This window comes from Schistocerca cancellata, chromosome 9, assembly GCF_023864275.1.
Source record: "Schistocerca cancellata isolate TAMUIC-IGC-003103 chromosome 9, iqSchCanc2.1, whole genome shotgun sequence".
NCBI classification, from domain to species: Eukaryota; Metazoa; Arthropoda; class Insecta; order Orthoptera; family Acrididae; genus Schistocerca; species Schistocerca cancellata.
The window spans coordinates 152054084-152077220 of NC_064634.1; the positions used below are offsets into that span (position 1 = coordinate 152054084).

Below are 23137 nucleotides of genomic sequence, written 5' to 3' on the forward strand. Positions count from 1 at the left end.
AAGGTAGGAGACGAGATACTAGCAGAAGTAAAGCTGTGAGTACCGGGCGTGAGTCGTGCTTCGGTAGCTCAGATGGTAGAGTACTTGCCCACGAAAGGCAAAGGTCCCGAGTTCGAGTCTCGGTCGGGCACACAGTTTTAATCTGCCAGGAAGTTTCATATCAGCGCACACTCCGCTGCAGAGTGAAAATTTCATTCTGGAAATTACTGAATATTCGCAAACAAAAAGATACAGTTGCGTTAACTATATATCATTGTTCATCATGTAAAAAATTATTCCGTTTTTATATTTTCATCATTTTGACACATTAGTGTATTTTGGTAATATATTCTTGTATAAGTGAGCTCTGAGGAAAAAAGAATGTGTGTGGTAGAAATGGACAATGAGCTATTGCTACCTTAGCACTCTATACCATTGTTAGTCATGTAACAAATTATTGTATTGTAGTAGTTATACCGTTTACACTCACTTGAGCTCTTAGGTAAAATACTCTTTCGTGAATAACCTACGAAAAATCTACGTATGTTATAGAGATAGAGAATGAATTGTTCATTCATTACGATTATAGTTTCCTCTTCAGCAGGCAGTATATTTTCTAATAAAGTTGGTCAAAATAATTCAACATAAATTAGTAATACTGACTATTACAAATATTAACTATAACATTCTATAGTAAACCTTTAATCAGTCTACAATACAGCGCTTAATAAAAGCAGAAACCAAATAACAGGAGTTACGTAAGACAGTATTCAATTAGCCTGCAAGTGTTTACTCTGGGAAACTTCTTGCATTCCAGTGAAAAAATTTTAGAGTAGACCTGTGAAGTAGATTTACATTTTTACTTTCCTTCTTAAGGTTTGAGATGTGTTACTAGTATTAGGTGTCATGCAGGAGGCTAATATATGTTGTGATGTTAATGAAGTTAAATATGCGGCACTGTGGTACCAATTCGCATGTCAATTTCAGTATGTAGCTAGATACAAAAACAAATCTAATGTATTGATAGCATGAAGTGTGACTCGTTTTAGGGAATAACGAAATAACTTGTGAAAGACTGAATTTAGTAACTGACCTAACCGAAATGAGTAATTATTGCAGTGATTGTTAATGTGACTCTCCATTTCATTAATCATAGATCCTTCCAGATCGAATACTTTTGAGTCGATTTTATTAACTTATTTAGGATATAGTAAATGGATTCTCTCGTTATTATGAAAACACTAATACGATATGATAAAAATATTTTGATTATAGATTCAACCTGTTCTGAGATTCTAATGTGGACTGAGCTTGAAGTCGTATCGTATAAAACATGTTTGGGTTACTATTACCCAGGTGTTATTCTTAAAAGTACATTGTGCGCCAACAGCGAGGACTCTGACGTCTGCCAGGTGAGTAGAATGTGTGTTTCGTTCTGGTAACTTACTACTTATCAACACATTCTCTTATGAGTTCCTCAACATGGCATTAACTGTGAGATTGAAAAGCTGTTAACAATCAAACATGCAATTACTTAACATTACATACAGTTATTTCAAAGAATATTCAGTTATTCCTATTGTTAGCTGAGTCAAACTGTTCAGCTCCGCTTACTGTTACTCCTACGGACATGTCACAAAATGCAGCCCAGAGGTGCAGCTATTTCCTCAGATTTTAGTTGTCATTGATCTGTAACTTTTAGGAGAAATCAATGAGAAAGAACTGAAGGGAGGTGAAACCGTTCAATACGGTTCCTCTATACATCTATTAAGTGATACAGTGGGAAGCAATTTATATGGCTATGGAATAGCCTGACATCGTGATACTAATAAAAATTAAGCGCAGCCTGCTAATTCTGTGGCATTTACAACAAATAACAGGAGTTAGTACTCCAGCTTGGGGAACACAAAGAGATTGTATTATACTCGTTTTATTTCCACAAAATATATCTCTTATGAATTATATATACTCATAGATTGACTGCAGCGGCCATTTACAAAGTTTACTGTCAAATCAATTAAAACTTCTCCATCACATGCTGTGATAAAAGAAGTAAATGGTAATATGCTCATTGTGTTGACAATTATTTCAGGACCACGTTCCTGGACGTTAGTGATCCTAGACTTTTCACGGATGTGATGTAGCGCATTTCGCACATACTCTCCATTGTGATGGTGAGTTGCCATTGTGAGGTTCATGGCGCTGTGCGCCTGTGGCAGCAGAATTTCTTGGCAGCAAATGTGAATGGAGTGGCATGGCCTCTGTGTCTGCCAGTGATGATTTTGACTGATTGAGGTCGCTTTCGCACAAATAAAATTGTAGCACCTACCAGCAGGCATCGCCCCACGGGATTACCCGAGCGGTCTTGGGTGCTGCAGTCATGGACTGTGCGGCTAGTCCGGGCGGAGGTTCGAGTCCTCCCTCGGGATGGGTGTGTGTGTGTTTGTCCTTAGGATAATTTACGTTAAGTAGTGTGTAAGCTTAGGGACTGATGACCTTATCAGTTAAGTCCCATAAGATGTCACACACATTTGAACATTTTTTTGAACCAGCAGGCATCCATGAGCCTCACCAAAGTAATCACAGCAAGCGTTCCATACAATGGGATGTCTCTCCACTTGCATTCTGCAGAATGTTCTCTCGGCGGGTATACTCATCTGACTGATCAGTTTGGATTGTTTGTCTTGCCAGTGAAATCAGTTTGTAGAAACATTCGTTGCTCTGGCGTAAATCTCTCTTTGTCCGCATCTCCACTCGCCAACAATATACTCTCTCAACAGTATTCCAGTACAGTCCTGAATACTGGCTTGTTTGGCATCTTTCAAACTTCGCATTATGCTCGGTCGTAGTGTTTTTCTTGTCCTTACGCCAAATTATTTACCATCGTCGCCGACATATAGGGCAAAGCAAGCCTTGAGTCGGGTCCCTCGACCCTGTATCTAGAAACGCCACCTAGAAGTTATCCGGAGCTTGGTTGTCCAGCACTGTGCCATTCTAAACACCCTCAGGTCTTGGAGCAAGCAGGTTCCCCTCCCATAAATCCACTACAACTAATGTCTGTTCCATGTTTTGCGGAAATGTATCCACTAACTGAAGTATTTTGCAGATATCATTTTACCTTAAACTACTGTGTCAAAAGCTACGTTTGAAAGTCGTCAATCGAGTCACCTCTCGTATAATTTTGGTGGTTTTTCTGTATCAAGTTCAGCACAGCATCTTTTCTCTGCCTGCATCTATTCATGTTTTTCATACTCATATGTTTGATGCCAATGAGGAAGATCACGCAGGAGAAACTGGACTCAGAGGACCATAGACACGGGTTCACAGGTAGATGCCGTGTTTCCTGACTTCCACAAAGCGTTCGATACAGTTCCCCACAGTCGTTTAATGAACAAAGTAAGAGCATATGGACTATCAGACCAATTGTGTGATTGGATTGAGGAGTTCCTAGATAACGGGACGCATCATGTTATTCTCAATGGAGATAAGTCTTCCGAAGTAAGAGTGATTTCAGGTGTGCCGCAGGGGAGTGTCATAGGACCGTTGCTATTCACAATATACATAAATGACCTGGTGGATGACATCGGAAGTTCACTGAGGCTTTTTGCAGATGATGCTGTGGTGTATCGAGAGGTTGTAACAATGGAAAATTGTACTGAAATGCAGGAGGATCTGCAGCGAATTGACGCATGGTGCAGGGAATGGCAATTGAATCTCAATGTAGACAAGTGTAATGTGCTGCGAATACACAGAAAGATAGATCTTTTATCATTTAGCTACAAAATAGTAGGTCAGCAACTGGAAGCAGTTAATACCATAATATACTGGGAGTACGCATTAGGAGTGATTTAAAATGGAATGATCATATAATGTTGATCGTCGGTAAAGCAGATGCCAGACTGAGATTCATTGGAAGAATCCTAAGGAAATGCAATCCGAAAACAAAGGAAGTAGGTTACAGTACGCTTGTTCGCCCACTGCTTGAATACTGCTCAGCAGTGTGGGATCCGTACCAGATAGGGTTGACAGAAGATATAGAGAAGATCCAACGGTGAACAGCGCGCTTCGTTACAGGATCATTTAGTAATCGCGAAAGCGTTACGGAGATGATAGATAAACTCCAGTGGAAGACTCTGCAGGAAAGACGCTCAGTAGCTCGGTACGGGCTTTTGTCAAAGTTTCGAGAACATACCTTCACCGAAGAGTCAAGCAGCATATTGCTCCCTCCTACGTACATCTCGCGAAGAGACCGTGAGGATAAAATCAGAGAGATTAGAGCCCACAGGTACTCAAGGTACCCTCCACCACACACCGTCAGGTGGCTTGCGGAGTATGGATGTAGATGTAGAAGTAGATATGTGTATGTTTATTCTCATCTTAATTACAAGTGACAGTAACTACGTATCTATAACCACCTGCCACAAGCATGGGTACTGGCTCATTTTGAATGAATGTGGGTGTAATAACAAGTGCACGCAACTAGGCAAATTCAGGCGGTTGTTCTAGGTTTAGCTTTGCAGTAGGAGCCTGGGAAGACAGTTGGATGTTATTTTCGAATTTCGATGCCAGCTCTGGAGTGACAGGCCGACACTGTGTGGCCACCCACGTCTGTGTGTGCCCAGGCACGCGGCCGCGCAGTTGGTCATTTCGAAAGCAAGCGATGGATTGCTGTCTTCAAAGCTTCAGCTATTGAAACAAGTGGAAAATTGTAGGTCGAAAGGACCAGGTGTTCCTCTCCGGTCTTCTGGTTGGTGAAAACGCCTGCTCATACTGATAAAAGCATTTCAGTGTGCCCCCACCAAGTTAGTTAGCATCTCAGTGATTGGTCAGTGTGTCCCCATCTAGTTAGTTACGTGTTCTATTGATCAGTCTCACGGAAACCGTCATGTTGTGGAATGTGTCAAGTGGGTAAGAAATGCACACGTGAATCGAGGTTTCTTTTTAAAAATTAAATAAAAAATACCTTAATATTTTTGTTACCTACCTCGTTCCCTTAAATAGCACAAAACGCATATGTTATACCTATAGATTTTATTTATTCCTATTCAAGAATTCAGCTATGGTGTAGAAGGAGTAGTCAAGGAGATATGATCTGAATTTATTTTTGAAACTGTTATTGGTGTCTGTCTGATATTTTATTTCATCTTGTAATTTATCGAAAAGTCTTACAGCAACATATTTTTCCCCTTTCTGCGCCAAAGATAGGTTATGTAGAGGATAGTGTAAGTCTTTCTTTCTTCTGGTATTATAATCATGAATGTCACTGTTGTTTTTAAACTGGTCCATGTTGTTAAGAACAAATTTCATTACTCAGTAAATGTACTGTGAGGCTGTGATAGCGATTCCTAACCTTTTAAACAGATGCCTAGAAGATGTGCGGCTATAAGCCCTACATATTATTCTAACCACTTCCTTTCGAGCAGTGAATAATTTTTGCCCAAGTGTTGTTTCACCCCAAAATATTATTCCATATGACATCAGAGAGTAAATGTATGCAAAGTATATTAGCTTGCTAATTTCTATGTCCTCAAAATTAGTCACATTAGGAGATACAAAATACGAATTTTGCCATTAAGGTTCTCACTGGACTCGCATTCCCGAGGACGACCGTTCAATCCTGCTTTCGGCCATCCTGGTTTGTGTTTTTCCTTAAATCGCTCCAGGAAAATGCCGGGATGGTTACTTTGAAAGGGCACAGCCGACTTCCTTCCCTAAACCGATCAGACTGATGACCTCGCTGCTTGGTCTCCTCCCCCAACCAACCCAACCCAATTAAGATGGTCATCTGTATGTGCATCCAAAAAGTTAGTATGCTCTACCCTGGCTATAGACTTCTGTTCATGTGTTATGTTTATTGAAGGAACTGTACGTTTTGCAGAAGAAAATTCGATGTACTGTGTGTTTTCAAAGTTCAGAGCAAGCCCATTTGCACAAAACCAATCAATAATTTTTCCAAAGACATTATTTCTATCATTTTATATTGGAGTTTCTTTTACTGGATTAGTAATGATGCTTGTATGATCAACAAACAGTGTTAATTCAGCTTCTTGTTTCAGATAAGAAGGGAGGTCGTTCACATATATCACAAACAGAAGGCCACCCATGATCGAAGCCTGTGGAACATCTAATGTAATTGCAATCCAGTTAGATGAAGTGAGAAACTTCCTTAAATCACGAAAAGAAACTTTTTGTTTCCTGTTCTGTAGATTTGACTAGAACCTCTCATGTGCTGAACCATTTATGCCATATAATTGTAATTTCTGTAACATAATGTCATGCTTCACACGATCAAATGCTTTGGATAAGTCACAGAAAATTCCGGTTGCTGACATATAATTGTATAATGACTAGATTATGTGGGCAGTGAAACTGTATAGTGCTGTTTCAGTAGAACAGAATTTTTGAAATCCAAACTGTGGTTTACTAACCCATTACTGTTGAGATGGCTAACCACCCTTGAGTACATTACTTTCTCAACGATTTTTGAAAATGTTGTAAGCAAGGATGCTAGCCGGTAATTATTGAACTTCTGTGGTGTCCCCTTTTTTGCAGAGAGGCCTGACAGTGGCATATTTCAAGCTATCTCGGAAAGTACCTTGAGTTGGTGATGCGTTACAGATGTGACAGAGCATCAGCTGTAACTGCTCCACATTGTTTTAATATCTTGTTAGAAATGGCACCTACCCCAACAGAACATTTATTTTTCAAAGATTTAATGATTTTCCTTACTTCACAAAAGGTTGTTAGACGAAAATTAATCTGACAAGGATTTCCCAAAACTGACTCTTCCATGTACTGCTGGCCTCTTGCTTTTGAGCTATGTTCACAAATGTTTTCACCTACACTTAAGAAATGGTTGTTAAATACATTAGGTGCTTGTGTACTGTTGGTTAAGATGGTCTAGTTCTCTTTAATAGTAATGCTACCTATGCCATTGGCTACTTTTCCGGTCTCTCTTCTAACAACATTGCATACTGATTTGATTTTATTGATCGAATTGTTAATTTCGTCTCTAATACACATATTTTTCGGTTTTCTAACAACTTTTCTTAGCGTGTTACAATAAATTTATGGTGTAAAATTACTTCTGGGTCCTTATTAATTCTTGCTGTCTCGTACAATTTTCTTTTTCTCTCTGAAGATACTTTAATACCTGTAGTAATCCAAGGTATCTTTGAAAACTGTTTGGTGTTACATTTATTTTTTTTAGGCGAAAATGTTCAAAAAGGGATATAAATTTATCAAGAAATATGTTGCTTTTATCATTAGCATTTGGCTCATTATATACATCTCCCCAATTAACATTTATTAAACTTTCTCTGAAGTTCTCTATAGATACCCGGTTGCCGATATCTGTATCCAGAGGTGAGCCAGTTCAGATTTGCAAATTGCTTACATGGCTTCAGAAGAAGTGAGACGCAGCCAGCAGTTGCCGCTCTGTGACCAAGTGGGTTGCGAGTTTTTAATGGGAATTAGTTCGATTTTGAGAGGTCTCTCTATAACTACGATTAAATTCAGTCGTTAGGGACAGTGTAGAATTCTAGCGAGTACTAGAATCATTTTACAAAAATTCATATGGAACCAAAGTCGCTCTTTAATCTGTCATTACTCACTTTATTTATCACGTGCCCAGTCAGTTATCATGATTCTTTCCACTATGAGTCATGGGTAATCTTTGATGATTCGTTTATTAATGGAAATTGGCATATTTTTCTTCAAAATCTTTGTGTGTGAGTAACTGCAAGTCCGTTATGTTACTATCGTTAGTCCGCATGGAACCAGAGGTTTAGTGTCTCTCACGTGTGCTCCATGTTACTGCTCTTCCAGGAGTATTTATTTATTTATTTTATTTATTTGTTGAACCCGATCTGATTAGGACCATAGCCCCCTCTCTGATATCGGATCATTGTTTCACACATACAGTACTTTTGTACATCATATTTACTTAAGAAATAACAATTTTGATATGACAACTAGTATTAAAATGATTTAATTGTCTGAAGAGGTAGTGTGACTACATTATACTGGCTATGAACTAATATCGTCAATTATATCACTCCTTGTACTACTGCAGCTGCTGCTGCTAATACTGATAATAGTAATAATAATTGTGATATAATAACAATTATTATAGTGGCAGATACTCGTATAAGAGGAATTTATAGGTATACTAAATAGATGCTTTCTGATATAGCGAGTTCCGGGAACAGGAGATTTAAGATGAATACATCTGCTAAGAATATTGGGGAATGAGGAAGATCAAATTGGGAAGAGGGATGCACAAGGGGAACAAGAAGCACAGGGACAATGGTAGTCCTTATTGTTGCTTAATTAGGTATTTCATTACCTGTCTTTCAAGCTGGAGATTCTATTTAGTTCTCTAATTTTATGTAGGAGGATGTTCTAAAGTCAGGTTTCTGCTACTGAGAAGGACTACAGGATGATGGCTGAACTGAGTGTAGAATGAGTGTTTCTGCCGTGTTGTTCAGGTAAGAGCGTTAAAGTAGATGAGAGATATGAGAGACAGTGATCACGCATAAGGGTAGAGAGACAGTATGAAAATCTCTGCGATTGTCTGAACGCAGCGTGGGTAGATGTGATGAAACACGATCAAAGTGTCGAATATCACAGATATAACGAACACAGACACCCATAACCAGTCCCAGAAGCAGTAAGCTTACTTTAAAAAGGTCTTGCAGGATAATATCACTCTAATCAACAGTTGGAAGTATAAGTGCTTGTAGAAGTTTCATTTTCAGATCAAGAGGGAAGAAATTTTTATATTTTTGTAGAGCATGGAGAGATGCTGATGCCTTTGTGCACGTTGCAGTTACGTGCTCAGACCAATTTAGATTTTCATCTGTTATTATTCCCAGACTATTTGATGAAAGAGGGAAGTTGATATTTGTCCCATTTAGGGTTAAAGATGATAGTGATTCCAGATATTCCTGGCTAATGAGCCTAGAATGACCAATTAGTACCGCTTGGGTTTTGGATGGGTTGAGCTTTAACGTTTCGGAGAAGCCTGATTCTAACTGTCTACTTTGTGACTTTATGGTCCCGAACATGATGGACTGCTGGCGAGAATCGAGAATGAGTGAAATCATTGCACAGCATTTAGCGAGAAATTTGGGCTGGTAAGTTCGGCAAGTAAAATGTCATGGTCGAACGCCATGCTGAAATCTAAGAAGCTCATAGTAGTTGCCTCTCGTGCATCAATGGGAAGCTTCTGTTGTCGGTTCATGTATGGGCACGCCTGAGTTTTGCATTTCTCACAGCTTGACTGGCTCTGCTCCGTTTCGGTTTGTACGTACTACGATTTTCAGGCGTGGGACGCTGTTTCTATGCCCGATGTGCAGCGCCTCTGAGATTCATGAGCTGTTTTATTTCTTCAATCAGCTGAGATATAGGTTTTCTTTTTTACTTTTCCGGTCTTTGAGAGGCATATTTGTCACATAGTTGAGAAAGTTTAACTCATGAAATATGCTTCATCTGTGATATAAATGTTCATAATGCAGCTGATTAGCTTTAAGCTTCACCCCAACGTACATGCCCATTTGCTTCCCATTTTCCTGTAATATCTAACCATCGGAGACTAGGACTAACAATCAATTAATATTCACTGAATCTCAGACGACTTGGCAGTCAGTTATTCATATTGCGTTAAGAATGGTATTTGTCCAACAGTCACCTCGTTGTAAGAAGAACTTCTGTCTGGCGACGCCTGGCAGGATTCGACACCGCAAATCTTTTGGTAAACATTAGACAGGAAATATTTAATGTTTAATATTCTCTTACAGGAATGTCCAATTTCTGTACTGCAAAGAGAGTGCAGTGTTGAAAAATTGCAACATTGTAGCGACGTCGTATTCTAGAAACTTGGCCGGCCGCTGTGGCCGAGCGGTTCTAGGCGCTTCAGTCTGGAACCGCGCGACCGCTACGGTCGCAGGTTCGAATCCTGCCTCGGGCATGGATGTGTGTGATGTCCTTAGGTTAGTTACGTTTAAGTAGTTCTAACTTCTAGGGGACTGATGACCCCAGATGTTAAGTCCCATACCGCTCAGAGCCATTTGAACCATTTTCTAGAAACTTGTAACGTGTTTTTGGAGAGGTGCTAATTTTTAATCAAAGTGAATAATAGGTGCGTGTGTGTGTGTGTGTGTGTGTGTGTGTGTGTGTGTGTGTGTGCAAAACAGAAGTGTTTTCGTCCAGTTATAAAGTAGAATCAGATTTTTTTGTGCTTCGTAATTCGTAAAAGAGTTTTCGGTTGCTCCTCTAGAATACGACGCCGCTAAAATGTCGCAATTTTTCAACTCTGCACTCTCTTTGCAGTACAGAAATTGCGACGTTCCTGTAAGAGAATATTACACATTAAATATTTCCTGTCTAATGTTTACCAAAAGATTCGCGGTGTCGAATCCTGGCTGCTCATGATATGTATACGTGTACAGAATCGCAGGCACAAAAGTTTTTTGAAATGCAAAGCAACAGTACGCCACCTAAAAGTCAGGAGAGCTAGATAGCGGAGGCCAAGAGAACGGCGATGTTTGGTTAATGGAAAACGAGCACTTAAGAGTTACAGAAGCTCAATCTTTAGTTTGACGCTTATCTGATGTGCCGGGTACGAGGACCGGTATGAAATCAACAGATGGCAGGCAAAATGCGGTACAACGAATGCGTGCAATGGTTAAGCAGGTATCGTCGGAGGCCAAAGAAACTGTAAGCACACAAAATGAGGTCGTTTCAGGGACACGGGCTCGGTACACTTCAGTTCCCGATGCATTTTAGAATCTACTGCAGGTGCTGATTTAGGAACAAAGATCGACGAATAAGGAACGAGATACAATTCGCAGTACATTACGTTTAACTGGATTTACAACAAGAATGCTCGCGCTTAGAGCAGAGATGAAGGGGCAGAATACAGAAATTAACCTTACATTCAACTGCCGTCAATACTGTTTCTTCAAATTTAAGTTACATCTGGTCCAAGCTTACGTACTTAGCTTGGAAGAAATGGCGACAGTCAAGGAGTCCATGAAGCAGATTTTTTATCTGCTTTAAACAGAAAAAAAAGCCCGACACATTGGTCCAAAGGGAAGAAATCGACAGGCGCGGAAGTAACTTCGGATGTACCTCAGGGGAATGCTAGAGGGTCGTCACTGTCGTGTACTGCAATTTTTATGTTTCATCCACTTCTGTTATTAACCACAAATAGGATTAAGCATTTTAATGTAATGGTACTAGGTCCTTGAAGAGATTTCTGCAACATGTCTCGTTATCAGCTTTCCGTAACCAGAATGAATTTTCATTCTGCGGTGGAGTGTGCGGTGAAATGAAACTTTCTGACAGTTTAAAATTGTGCATTGCAAAGCCAAAGTTAGTAAGGAAGGCAATGAGGTACTGGCGGAAGTGAAACAGCGAGGGACGGCTTTGAGTCGCCCTCGGATAGTTCAGTCAGTGGTGCGCTTCCCCCCAAATAGCAAAGGTCCCACGACCGACTGCCGGACCAGCAACATAGTTCTAATCTGCCAGTATGTTTCAACTTATATTCCTACTGCACACTTCTGTAAAATAAGAACTCTCTTACCTCATCAGATCTGCTCCAATTGGTTATGCGATTAGTCAATAATGAACGGATGTACACAAAGTGTGATAGCAATCCCGGTTGCATTTCACTTCAGAGCGAAAGTGCTAGGTGCAAATCAAGCTGGAATGAGCTCTTTGGTTAACTTATCCACGAGTGGGCGAGAAATTAAAAAACTGCAAGATGACGAAGGCGAGAATTTTAAAACTGCAAGATGACGATGGCGAGAAATGTTTTCTTTTTAGCATTCGATAACAATGAAACAGCTAATCACAGCTCTTAGAAACGCAAGCTGGTGATGGTGGGAAAACTTTTTGGCCGTAATTAAAATAAAACAGCCACTGACAGCACAGTGCTTTTTTTATCCAAAACGATACAGGCCAATCAGAACGTATAGTCCGCCATATTCAAAAGTATCCATTTATACTACAATTTTGCGCATCAAAAATTTACGTACGTTTTCTCGCCTGAATTGACAACATATTCAAAAAAAGTATGTGAACAATCTGTTTTTTCTTTATCAAAATTATGTGAGCACACTTACACACACAGATTTAAAAATTCTTGGCAGATACGGTAGCCTAATACCTCTTATGCTTTCCTCCATCAATGAAAAATTTTAAGTGTGTGTTGCATCATTTCACACAGGACAGCTCAAGTACTTCTGAATGGATAATTTTTTTTGTTAAGACTGTAATTAATCAGATTAATGGTCAACCTCCTATGAAACCGACGAATCGTTCACATAAAATGAATTAAATTCATACAGTCTATGTTTTTATTATTTTTAGCACAGTGAAATAGTTAGAAAGCTCATTCAAAGTTTTTACACCTTCACACACACGATTCACATTTAATTTTCTCTTGCATTACAAATTCCATTTTCATGATACAATTAGTCATCATCTTTCTGGTGGTAATAACTCCAAGCTAAATTATTCACATTACCTGGATATATAAAACGTTTATCATCACTTGTCAGCTAACCTAACTTATGCAGTTTACCATGACTTCTGGAGTGATTAACGCACGTGCCGATACAGCTTGTCAGAAAGTAATTTAATGGAATGAGAAAGACTTTTTATACAAAATTTTTCATGTACTTGAATTATGTATCACTACTTGCAAGATTGTTTTTACGTTGCAGTAGTCTACTGCTAAATAAACTACTGTACATCCAGCAATAGCCGTGTAACTGTGCTCACCTTCCCATATGGTATCAGACATTTATCATCTACAGTCAAAAACATTTTTCTTTCGCATTCATGAACAATAGTGTGATTGGCAAAACTGTCCAGAATGAACGAAAAGTAAGAGACATAAAACTAGTGACATCCTGTTAAGGTAGAGATCGATCAGATCAACATACATGCGTGAAAGCCTTTTTTCTGTTACAAACTTAAATAAGACAAAATAACGTGGCAACCTGAGTGGCGAAACTCTGCAAATCTATCTAGATCTGTCTGTATAGCGACAGTTTGCGCCAGATACAAATTTTACTATGTCTTCAGCAAGCCAAAAAAAAATAAACAACACAAAGAATTTGTTTTGTTTGTGAGCTATGTTTTTGAGAAATATGAGATATGAAACAAAGCCACATGCCACATACTTTGCCACTGCACTTTCGCTGTTCTTTCCACTTTCCCCTCTGCCGGTTCAAAGGCGTGTCAAATGTTCCTCAAATCTATTTCCTACTTTTATACAAACCGGCCCAAAAAATTTTACCGACAATTCTTTTAATTTTTTTTATATTCAAGTTTTGTTCAGAAAACATGATTTTAATGACGCCTCATTTGATTTACAAGCTTCTTCTGTGCTCAATGTAGTACTTTATTCGCAGGAAACCACTTTGATGTTTAAACAGCACATAAAAATAATTTTGATATGTGCAAAATAGATAGATCTTGAAGAGATGAAGTTTTTTGAAACATTATGGACGTATCTAACAGAAAGCAGATGGCAGTTAGAAGAGTCGAGGGGCATGAAAGGGAAGCAGAGGTTGGGAAAGGAGTGAGACAGGGTTGTAGCCTATCCTCGATGTTATTCAATCTGTATATTGAGCAAGCAATAAAGGAAACAAAAGAAAAGTTCGGAGTAGATATTAAAATCCATGGAGAAGAAATAAAAACTTTGAGGTTCGCCGATGAGATTGTAACTCTGTCAGAGACAGCAAAGAACTTGGAAGAGCAGTTGAACGGAATGGACAGTGTCTTGAAAGGAGGATATAAGATGAACATCAACAAAAGCAAAACGAGGATAATGGAATGTAGTCGAATTAAGTCGGGTGACGCTGAGGGAATTAGATTAGGAAATGAGACCGTTAAGTAGTAAATCAGTTTTGCTATTTGGGGAGCAAAATAACTGATGATGGTCGAAGTAGAGAGGATATAAAATGTAGACTGGCAATGGCAAGGTACGCATTTCTGAAGAAGAAAAATTTGTTAACATCGGATATTGATTTAAGTGTCCGGAAGTCGTTTCTGAAAGTATTTGTATGGAGTGTAGCCATGTATGGAAGTGAAACGTGGACGATAAATAGTTTAGACAATAAGAGAATAGAAGCTTTCGAAATGTGGTGCTACAGAAGAATGCTGAAGATTAGATGGGTAGATCACACAACTAATGAGGAGGTATTGAATAGGATTGGGGAGGAGTTTGTGGCCCAACTTGACTAGAAGAAGGGATCGGTTGGTAGGACATGTTCTGAGACATCGAGGGATCACCAATTTAGTATTGGAGGGCAGCGTGGAGGGTAAAAATCGTAGAGGGAAACCAAGAGATGAATACACTAAGCAGATTCAGAAGGATGTAGGCTGCAGTAGGTACTGGGAGATGAAGAAGCTTGCAGAGGATAGTGTAGCATGGAGAGCTGCATCAAACCAGTCTCGGGAGTGAAGACCACAAAAACAAACAACAACAACGGCAACTCTTCCCGAAATATTTCGATATTTCCTCAGATCACTAATGAAAGTTTTCTTAATCACCGTGATTTCTTCCAAGCAATTAAAGGTTTTTTTTTAAAAGTAGACCTGATGGTGGACAATTTGAGACTTCATTTGTCCATTTTCCACTCTTCGTATGGTTACGAAACTTTAGCCAAACATTCATTGTTTAATTTGTAGGCAGGCTTGTTTTCACTGTGCTCAGACATTTGACTAAAACCTGTTTGCATTGCAGGGTGACAGCGGCGGGGCTCTTGTTCTCAAGACCGCCACAGGCTACAAGCAGATCGGTGTCTCGAGCTTTGGGTCACCTGCGGGATGCCACACACCGACGCCATCTGCTTTCGCCAGGGTGACCTCCTTTCTCGACTGGATCACCAAAACTGCCGAAATCAGTGTTTAGCGAGAAGCTAGCATTGCCTGCTAGACGGTTCGCTTGCGGCGCCATCTGGTAGTCTCTTCTAACATGAACTGAGTGAAGTTGTCACTCTGGCAGTGATCTGACGAAGTAATGTGTGTGCTTTGGGGAGAAAATTTTTATTGTGAAGTTACAACAAGTTACAAGTTTTCCCCTTATGATGTTCAGTGGATCAGAACAGTTAACATCTAGCTTAGCTCCTTAGGTGTTTTAGATACTGTGTTTTCACAAATATAATGATGGAATTACTAAAGTGTGTCATGTATGGATCTTCGCTGAAATAACAGTAACTAGCAATCAACGCAGAACATTTAGTAATTGAACAAAACAACACGATCTAGGACTTCTAAATCGACATTTTAGCATCTGTCTTCACAGTTGCATTTAAAAGGGGAAGTCTTTGAGAAGGACCAGATTGTGTTGAAGACTATATCTCAATCAAAATAATAAAGTGATTCATAGCTGAGCAAACAAGTGGCTGGTATTGTTGGTTCGCATTTGTCTGCAGGGGGCTGCAGAAGTAATGGCTCGGTGACTGTGTTCTCCGTTCGTTAAGGTACAGTTTTAGCTTTCCTCACAAGGTGGTAATAGTCACATCGCCCTACCGCACACTTTCACAGCTGTAGTCGAATCGGAGTAACAAAACCCATGAGAGTTGCATTGGTCTGGGCCGGAAGCTTCGCACACCTATCTCAACCAGTCACGTGACGCTAATTTGTAAATGTCCCTAAGGCAAAGCTACACTGTTGTCGCACTGCTACATTGCTACATTGTTGTTTGAGCCTGCCGCTGTTAGCACTATGCAAGCTGACAACAGCACAGGCAGGGATCTTCTTACGTTGACTCGACTGTAGTTTAACATCTGCGCCGAGAAGCACAATGAAAGCAAACCACACTGCTACGCTACCGGCTCCAAGCGTCGTTTGCAACTGACTGTGGCAGCTGGCACCGGAGGTAGCAAAGCGATACGACAATGGAAAGCATGACCAGGCTCATTTTCTTGTTCGTTATTGTTATGACAACTATCCTGTGAACAACTGACCACCAGTCACTTTGTTATTCTGATCCAGTAACTCGACTGATTGTTTAGTGGAACTACGTAAAGCTGGAAGCGTGTGACATACCACCTTGGAATTCACTGTTACTTCACAGCTCATCATAACTTTTTCCTGTACTGTTGTTTCATCCCCTTCAGCCCATATTGACGGGAGAGGGAGTGAGGATGAGGACGAACGGTTGGTAAGGGTACGAGTTTCGCGAATTTCAAGCTAATTCCCAGAATGAGATTTTCACTCTGCAGCGGAGTGTGCTGATATGAAACTTCCTGGCAGATTAAAACTGTGTGCCCGACCGAGACTCGAACTCGGGACCTTTGCCTTTCGCGGGCAAGTGCTCTATCATCTGAGCTACCGAAGCACGACTCACGCTCGGCCCTCACAGCATTACTTCTGCCAGTATCTCGTCTCCTACCTTCTGTAAAGTTTGGAAGGTAGGAGACAAGATACTGGCAGAAGTACAGCTGTGAGGGCCGGGCGTGAGTCGTGCCTCGGTAGCTCAGATGATAGAGCACTTGCCCGCGAAAGGCAAAGGTCCCGAGTTCAAGTCTCGGCCCGGCACACAGTTTTAATCTGCTAGGAAGTTTCGTATCAGCGCACACCCCGCTGCAGAGTGAAAATCTCATTCTGGAAACATCCCCCAGGCTGTGGCTAAGCCATATCTCCGCAGTATCCTTTCTCTCAGGAGTGCTAGTTCTGCAAGGCTCGCAGGAGAGCTTCTGTAAAGTTTGGATGGTAGGAGACGAGATACTGGCAGAAGTAAAGCTGTGAGGGCCGGGAATGAGTCGTGCTTCGGTAGCTCAGATGGTTGAGCACTTGCCCACGAAAGGCAAAGGTCCCGAGTTCGAGTCTCGGTCGGGCAAACAGTTTTAATCTGCCAGAAAGTTTCAAGCTAATTGGTTTAAGATGCCTTCAAAAACCGAAGCAGTGTCATTTCAAAAAGGAAAGACATATCTGGCGTTTTGCTACAATAATTCATTAAATTGCAGTAGCAGTTTTCGTCTTCTTTTGCCATCTTCAGGTGACAATCTACATCCACAGGTTAAGGTGTTAGTGACACATATATCACAAATATTTCTGTGAGTCACGCATCATTTTATCTGTGGCTGTTGTATTTAAATTATTTGTTTGCAGGATTAATATCCACGCATATCTGGAAATGAATTGCATTTCATAAATCATTTTATCATTTTATCTGTGGCTGTTGTATTTAAATTATTTGTTTGCAGGATTAATATCCACGCATATCTGGAAATGAATTGCATTTCATAAATAAAGAAATAATTAATGGTACATTACATAAACCATTATATGGTATTATTTTCTTCCTTGTTACAAAAGAAGTGATATTTATTTATTTGCTATTTCCTTTGCTGTTGTTTATTGAAACACAACCAGTTTCGCCGCCCAAAGCCGAATTATCATGTGTAACCTACATGGTAGGGAGCAACATACAGTGTCAGCACTCCGTGCGAATCAAAATTAATAAAACGCTGTCTAAAATATGCTCACTACGTTAAATAGTCATAGGCATACCCAATCCTCCTAGTCAAAATTTGCTATTCAGTGAATATTGTCAATACTACAGCGAACAAAAGGTAACAAAGATGATTCAAATTGGTCTGAGCACTACGTGACTTAACATCTGAGGTCATCAGTCCCATAGAACTACTTAAACCTAACTAACCTTAGGACATCACACACGTCCATGCTCGAGACAGGATTCGATCCTGCGACCGTAGCGGTCGCGTGGTTCCGGTTTGAAGCGCCCAGAACCGCTCGGTCACAACGGCCAGTGGTAACGAAGACAAGCAACACTGATTTAGGACAAAATGCTGGTGAGTAAAACTTGCAGGTAGAGAGCCTTGTTTTAATATTTGCCTGCAACTAAAAAGGAAAAAGAAAAGTATTTTTTGGAAGAGGACACTAACATATTTTTAAAAAAGGGCCGAATTGGCGATACCAAATTATAATGCTAACACAATTAGCTGTGGCACTACGCAAATTGCTGTGTGGGATGTATCGCTTAGCAATGTTGTTCTGGGGCGAGGGCAGGGCAACACAGTACACGGCAAAGTAAAAGCGGCCCACACGAACGACTGGGAGACACCAGCCAGCTGGTAGCAAAGAAGCTATCCACATGTATATTCTGAAGTCATATAACTATTAACGATGGATTGCTGATCCTATATTCAAGAACATTACAGAATTTTATCATTTACTAATCCCTAATCGTACATACAATCAGCATTTGCCAGAATGCTACGCTGCTTTATTTCTAAGTGGTCATTCAATGTGAACAATCAATTTCCTTCTATATATCTAAAAATTACTTTTTCCACCCAAATATTCAAAGTATGACATTTTTTTCTTTTTATGAAGTGTTTTCGAATTTTCTGGAGGGGTTGTGATGCTGTGCCCATCATCATGTAACTGGGATGTTAATGTAAATCACGAAATATTTAAGTTAAGGTGAGTACTGGAACAACCTGTGTTCTGGTGCATTCTGCATTGTTGCCTGATGTATCCAAAATGGCGTCAATGACGTCATCCAAGATGGCGTCGTATAGACTTAGCAACAAGATATGACGTCATTCAAGATGGCGTCCATGACGTCAGCTGATGATGCAAGTACTGTTATCCAAGATGGCGACTTTTGGCGGGAAAGTGCCACGCCCGCTCTCCCAGAAAAAATGGTGGGATGTTCAAATTCCAACAGGATAATGCATCACACCCCGGTTATCCCAACAAAGCAAAAAAAATCGTGGGAAGATAGCTCACTAGGCCTACCTCCACTAACCTAAGTCACCCGACCGCCACCTCTTCCTACAAACTGGCATCAACTTTGAATTTTGGTGGTAAACAAAGGTCACTTGCGGTTTCGCTGCTGAGCTAAGAAAATGGCGCGGTAGAAAGGACACTTGTACTAACCTCAGTCGCCCAACCGCAACCTCCTCCTAAGGATTCGTGGGAAAAAAGGCCTTCGATATCTTTATTTAAACAATTTCATGCAGGTGTGTTCACCATAAGGTCAGGACTCCAACAGACTTAGTACACATCGCCACCACCAGAGGGTTCTCTCATCTGTGATGTAAACCAGGATGGCGGCAAACACTATGTTCACCACGAGGTTTGGACTCAAACTGACTTAGTACACAGCGCTACCACCAGAGGACACTACTGTGACGTCAGCTGATGATGCAACTACCATAATTCAAGGTGGTGGCAAACAGTGTGTTCACCACAAGGCCTAGTACTTATTGACACCACCAGAGAGCGCTGCCATGGACTGGGAATCAATTTTCATGAGTGCCACACCCACCTGGACTATCAAGGACATACTTAAAGTCTCCACAACGATCCTCAACCTACAGCCACGTCCTCTTACCAACCCATGTTGTCGGGCTAACGTGCACTAACGTGTACTAAATTGAACTAACGTGGAAATGGTATAATATTATGGTGAACCATGCGAAAATGCGTATGTTCTTGTAATCCCAGAGTCTGGAGATGTCTGTAGAAAAGCGAGAAGGTTCGGAGTAGAAACAGTAACGCGTTTGTGCCAAGGGGAAACGGTCTCAAATTTGTAGAAGAGTTCTGAGAGTGACTTCGGTCTGCTGAGGGTGCTCTGATGTAAAAGGGATGATTTTTTAAGGGTTGAATGTCAAGTCTGTAGAAAGAAACAAAAGGCTGGCGGTGCTTCCCTAGGACTGGGGAGCATCATGACATATAGCCTGTGTCAGTGTAGCCATACAATAAGTTTTTCGATTGGTGACAGGTATAAAAGGTGACTGCCCTGTTTGTGTAAAATGTGTATATATTGTATTGTAAAGTTACTGTGGCCAACGTTGTGTAACATGTGTATGTATTGCATTCTAAAGTTAGTATGGTTTATATTAAGGCATGACTAGAGATGATGACTGTATGTCATAACGTAAGAGTCTTTAGGTACTTGACGATATGTATGGTGGTTTGTATGATTTAATTGTCTGTGCAATATGGCGATCTGTGTAAAATGACCACTGAAAGTCTCGTCTGCTGAAGGAAAAAAGGTGGACAGCGCTTCGATATCGGTGGTATCAGTAATTCGATGGGTAAATTCGATAAGAGCCAATCATAATGCCTCAACACATCCTTTATGCTTGGATATAGGAGCCTCTACATAGCGGAGGGAATGTTTGTGTTTGTTGAAAGTGGGAAGGGTAACACGTGATGGACTGGGTACCACGTTAGGTCTGTGAGGAAGACTGCATTCTATGGTATTCTGCACTATTTTCGTAAACAGGTTCTGTTAGGGCAAGAATTTCTGTGCATACAAGCTGAGACAACACGAAAACTCCTACAAAAGCCCACATTAAGTGTTTCTGGGGGACTATTCAATTTAATAGAGTTCAACTTGGCTGATATTGTTTACAAAGCCATGTTACATACGAATGACATTGAGAACTTGGATAGGTGCACTTGCAACGGTAAGTAGCTACGCGCAGCGAAGCGTCAGCCACACACCACGCATGGTCTACTAGAATCACTAAGGAGAAAGCAGCTTGTGATATTCTGGAATTGATTTCTGCAGCATCTTCGCCAGTCTGCAGTCAGAGCGAGGGTAGCGATGAACCATGTGTGTGGCCAAGCTTGGAGCGTCTGCACTCTGTAAATAAGTCTTTGCTCCCATCTGACTGCATCATCAATGGCCTGGATGTAACTTTCACATGCATTCGGTGGCAGCTTGTAACTGAACTCCCACCCGATCACATCAGAACATGTGTCTAGTTGAGTACACATTTGGATAGGAATTTCTCAGAAATCAGGTATGAACAGGGATGTCCCTACCTGATGCATGCAGGCATCTGTGCGTGGTTTGACAGCTGACAACCATGTCACTTCGTCGTCTGGTGCACAGGGTGTGGGGGGGGGGGGGCAGTGCTAGTGTGTGTTGATTGCATTATTTTGCGAGTGTTCCTGTAGGCTGTGCCATGCATTATTTGGACAGTTTACAAGAATTGAGCATGTGTAGACAATGGTGTGCTGCATTATTTAGGAGCAGTTTGCAGGTCTGTACTGAAATTATTTAGGAAAATCAGGAGTTGTTGGCATGTCTGCAGACTGTGTGTTGTAACCCCAAGCACATCAGGGCGCGTGTTTTTCGTCAGTGTGATAAATATAATCCATCCATAAATAAAATGTTCCAAACTAAATAGAGTTCCCTCGTTCCTTACCCTCCCCAGCAGCCCAGCGCAGCCTGAGTCATTTACGCATCATTTTTCCCTGACATAACACCATCTGGAGTTAGGTCACAGAGGGGATGACAGGACACTCTGGTGGCAGTGTTGTGTACTAGGTCAATTGGAATCTAGATCTCATGGTAGAGACATCGCTTGCAAAATAATAAAAACTTTTGTCCATCATAGACAGAGTCGTTTTCCCACTATTCCCCCCCCCCCCCCCCCCCCATCATTTCAGACGACATTATATGCTGTTCACGTTAGTACACATTAGTGCATGTTAGTACACTTTAGCACACATTAGTGCACGTTAGTACACTTTAGTACACATTAGGTCATGTTAGTGTACATTAGCCCGACAACATGGGTTGGTAAGAGGACGTGGCGGTCGGTTGGGGATCGTTGTGGAGTCCAGGTGGGCGTGACACTGGTGAAAATTGATTCCAAGTCCATGACAGCGCTCTCTGGTGGTGTCAATATGTACTAGGCCTTGTGGTGAACACACTGTTTGCCGCCATCTTGGATTACGGTACTTGCGTCATCAAATGACATCACAGTAGCGCCCTCTGGCGGTGGCGCTGTATACTAAGTCAGCTTGAGTCCAGACCTCCTGGTAAATGCGCTGTTTGCCGCCATCTTGGATTACATCACAGATGAGAGCACCCTCTGGTGGCAGCGATATGTACTAAGTCAGTTGGAGTCCTGACCTTGTGGCGAACACACCTGCATGAAATTGTTTAAATAAAGACTTATGCCCAACTCGTTTTTCCCACAAATCCTTAGGAGGAGGTGGTGGTCGGGCGACTGAGGTTAGTATAAGTGTCCTTTCTTTCCCGCCATTTTCTTAGCTTAGCAGCAGAACCCCAACTGACCTTTGTTTACAGCCAAAATTCAAATTTTGTGACAGTTTGTAGGAAGAGCTGGTGGTCGGGTGACTTAGGTTAGTGGAGGTAGGCCAAGTGAGCTATCTTCTCGCGATAACTGGGGTGTGATGCATTATCCTGTTGGGATTTGAACCTTCCGCCATTTTTTCTGCTGGAGGGGGGGACACTACCTCAAAAGCCGCCATCTTGACGTCTTCAGGTGACGTCATGGCCGTGATATTGGGTGACAAAATGCATTGTAGCCAAGTCTACATGACGCCATCTTGGATGACGCCATCGCCGCCATCTTGGATACATCAGGCAACAATGCGGAATGCGCCAGAACACAGGTTTTTCAACACTACGGCTTTCCTGAAATCTTACTCGAAATAACCTACTGGTTTGCCCTATATATTTATTGAGGCAGTAATGCATTTTCACTAGGAGAGATAGGTATGCCTATGACCTTTTAACGTTGTGAGTATATTTTAGACATTCCTTTATTAATATTATAACCCACAAAGTGGTGTCACTGAACGTTACTCTTTACCATGTACGTTGTACCTGATGATTCAGTTTTAGTGTGTGACGCATTTCAAAAAACAACAGTTTTACCAGCCATTAGCGGAAATATTCCTGACAGCATGCCTTTCAAAAGCTGCAGATGCCCAGAATGTAAAACTGTTTATTATCTCTTAGCCTGTTCACTAGATACAGGAACGCACCAAATGTTTCACATGGGCTAGTATACGTGAGTAAATCACATTATATTTTAATAAAATTGCAAATAAGTTACTCTAACCAAGCTTTATATGTTTAAGAATAACCACAAAAAATCTATTCAAAAACATGTATAAATAATTTTAAAAAGCTACATACTACTCTTTGCCTAACTGGTGCACAGGTATACATACATCTGGAATCAAGAAGGCAAATGATACTGGTCTACTTTTCTATGCTACAGTGCTACATCACAATTTTTGTAACTTATGATTCTAGACTACACAGTACTATACAACACTACACTACACAGCTAAACACTATGCAGTGCTCCTGTCCTAGGTATCAGTCAAA

The 23137-nt window shown here is 40.9% G+C and overlaps 1 protein-coding gene across 1 annotated transcript in view; it reads left to right on the forward strand.

The window, feature by feature from the left end:
• Positions 1 to 23137, forward strand: part of LOC126101248 (transmembrane protease serine 9-like) — a 302414-nt gene that overhangs the window by 27083 nt on the left and 252194 nt on the right. Inside the window, exons 3-4 of the mRNA XM_049911935.1 lie at positions 1255 to 1391; positions 14741 to 14857. Coding sequence (XP_049767892.1) covers positions 1255 to 1391; positions 14741 to 14857 — 254 coding nt within the window. The remainder of the gene's footprint in view (positions 1 to 1254; positions 1392 to 14740; positions 14858 to 23137) is intronic.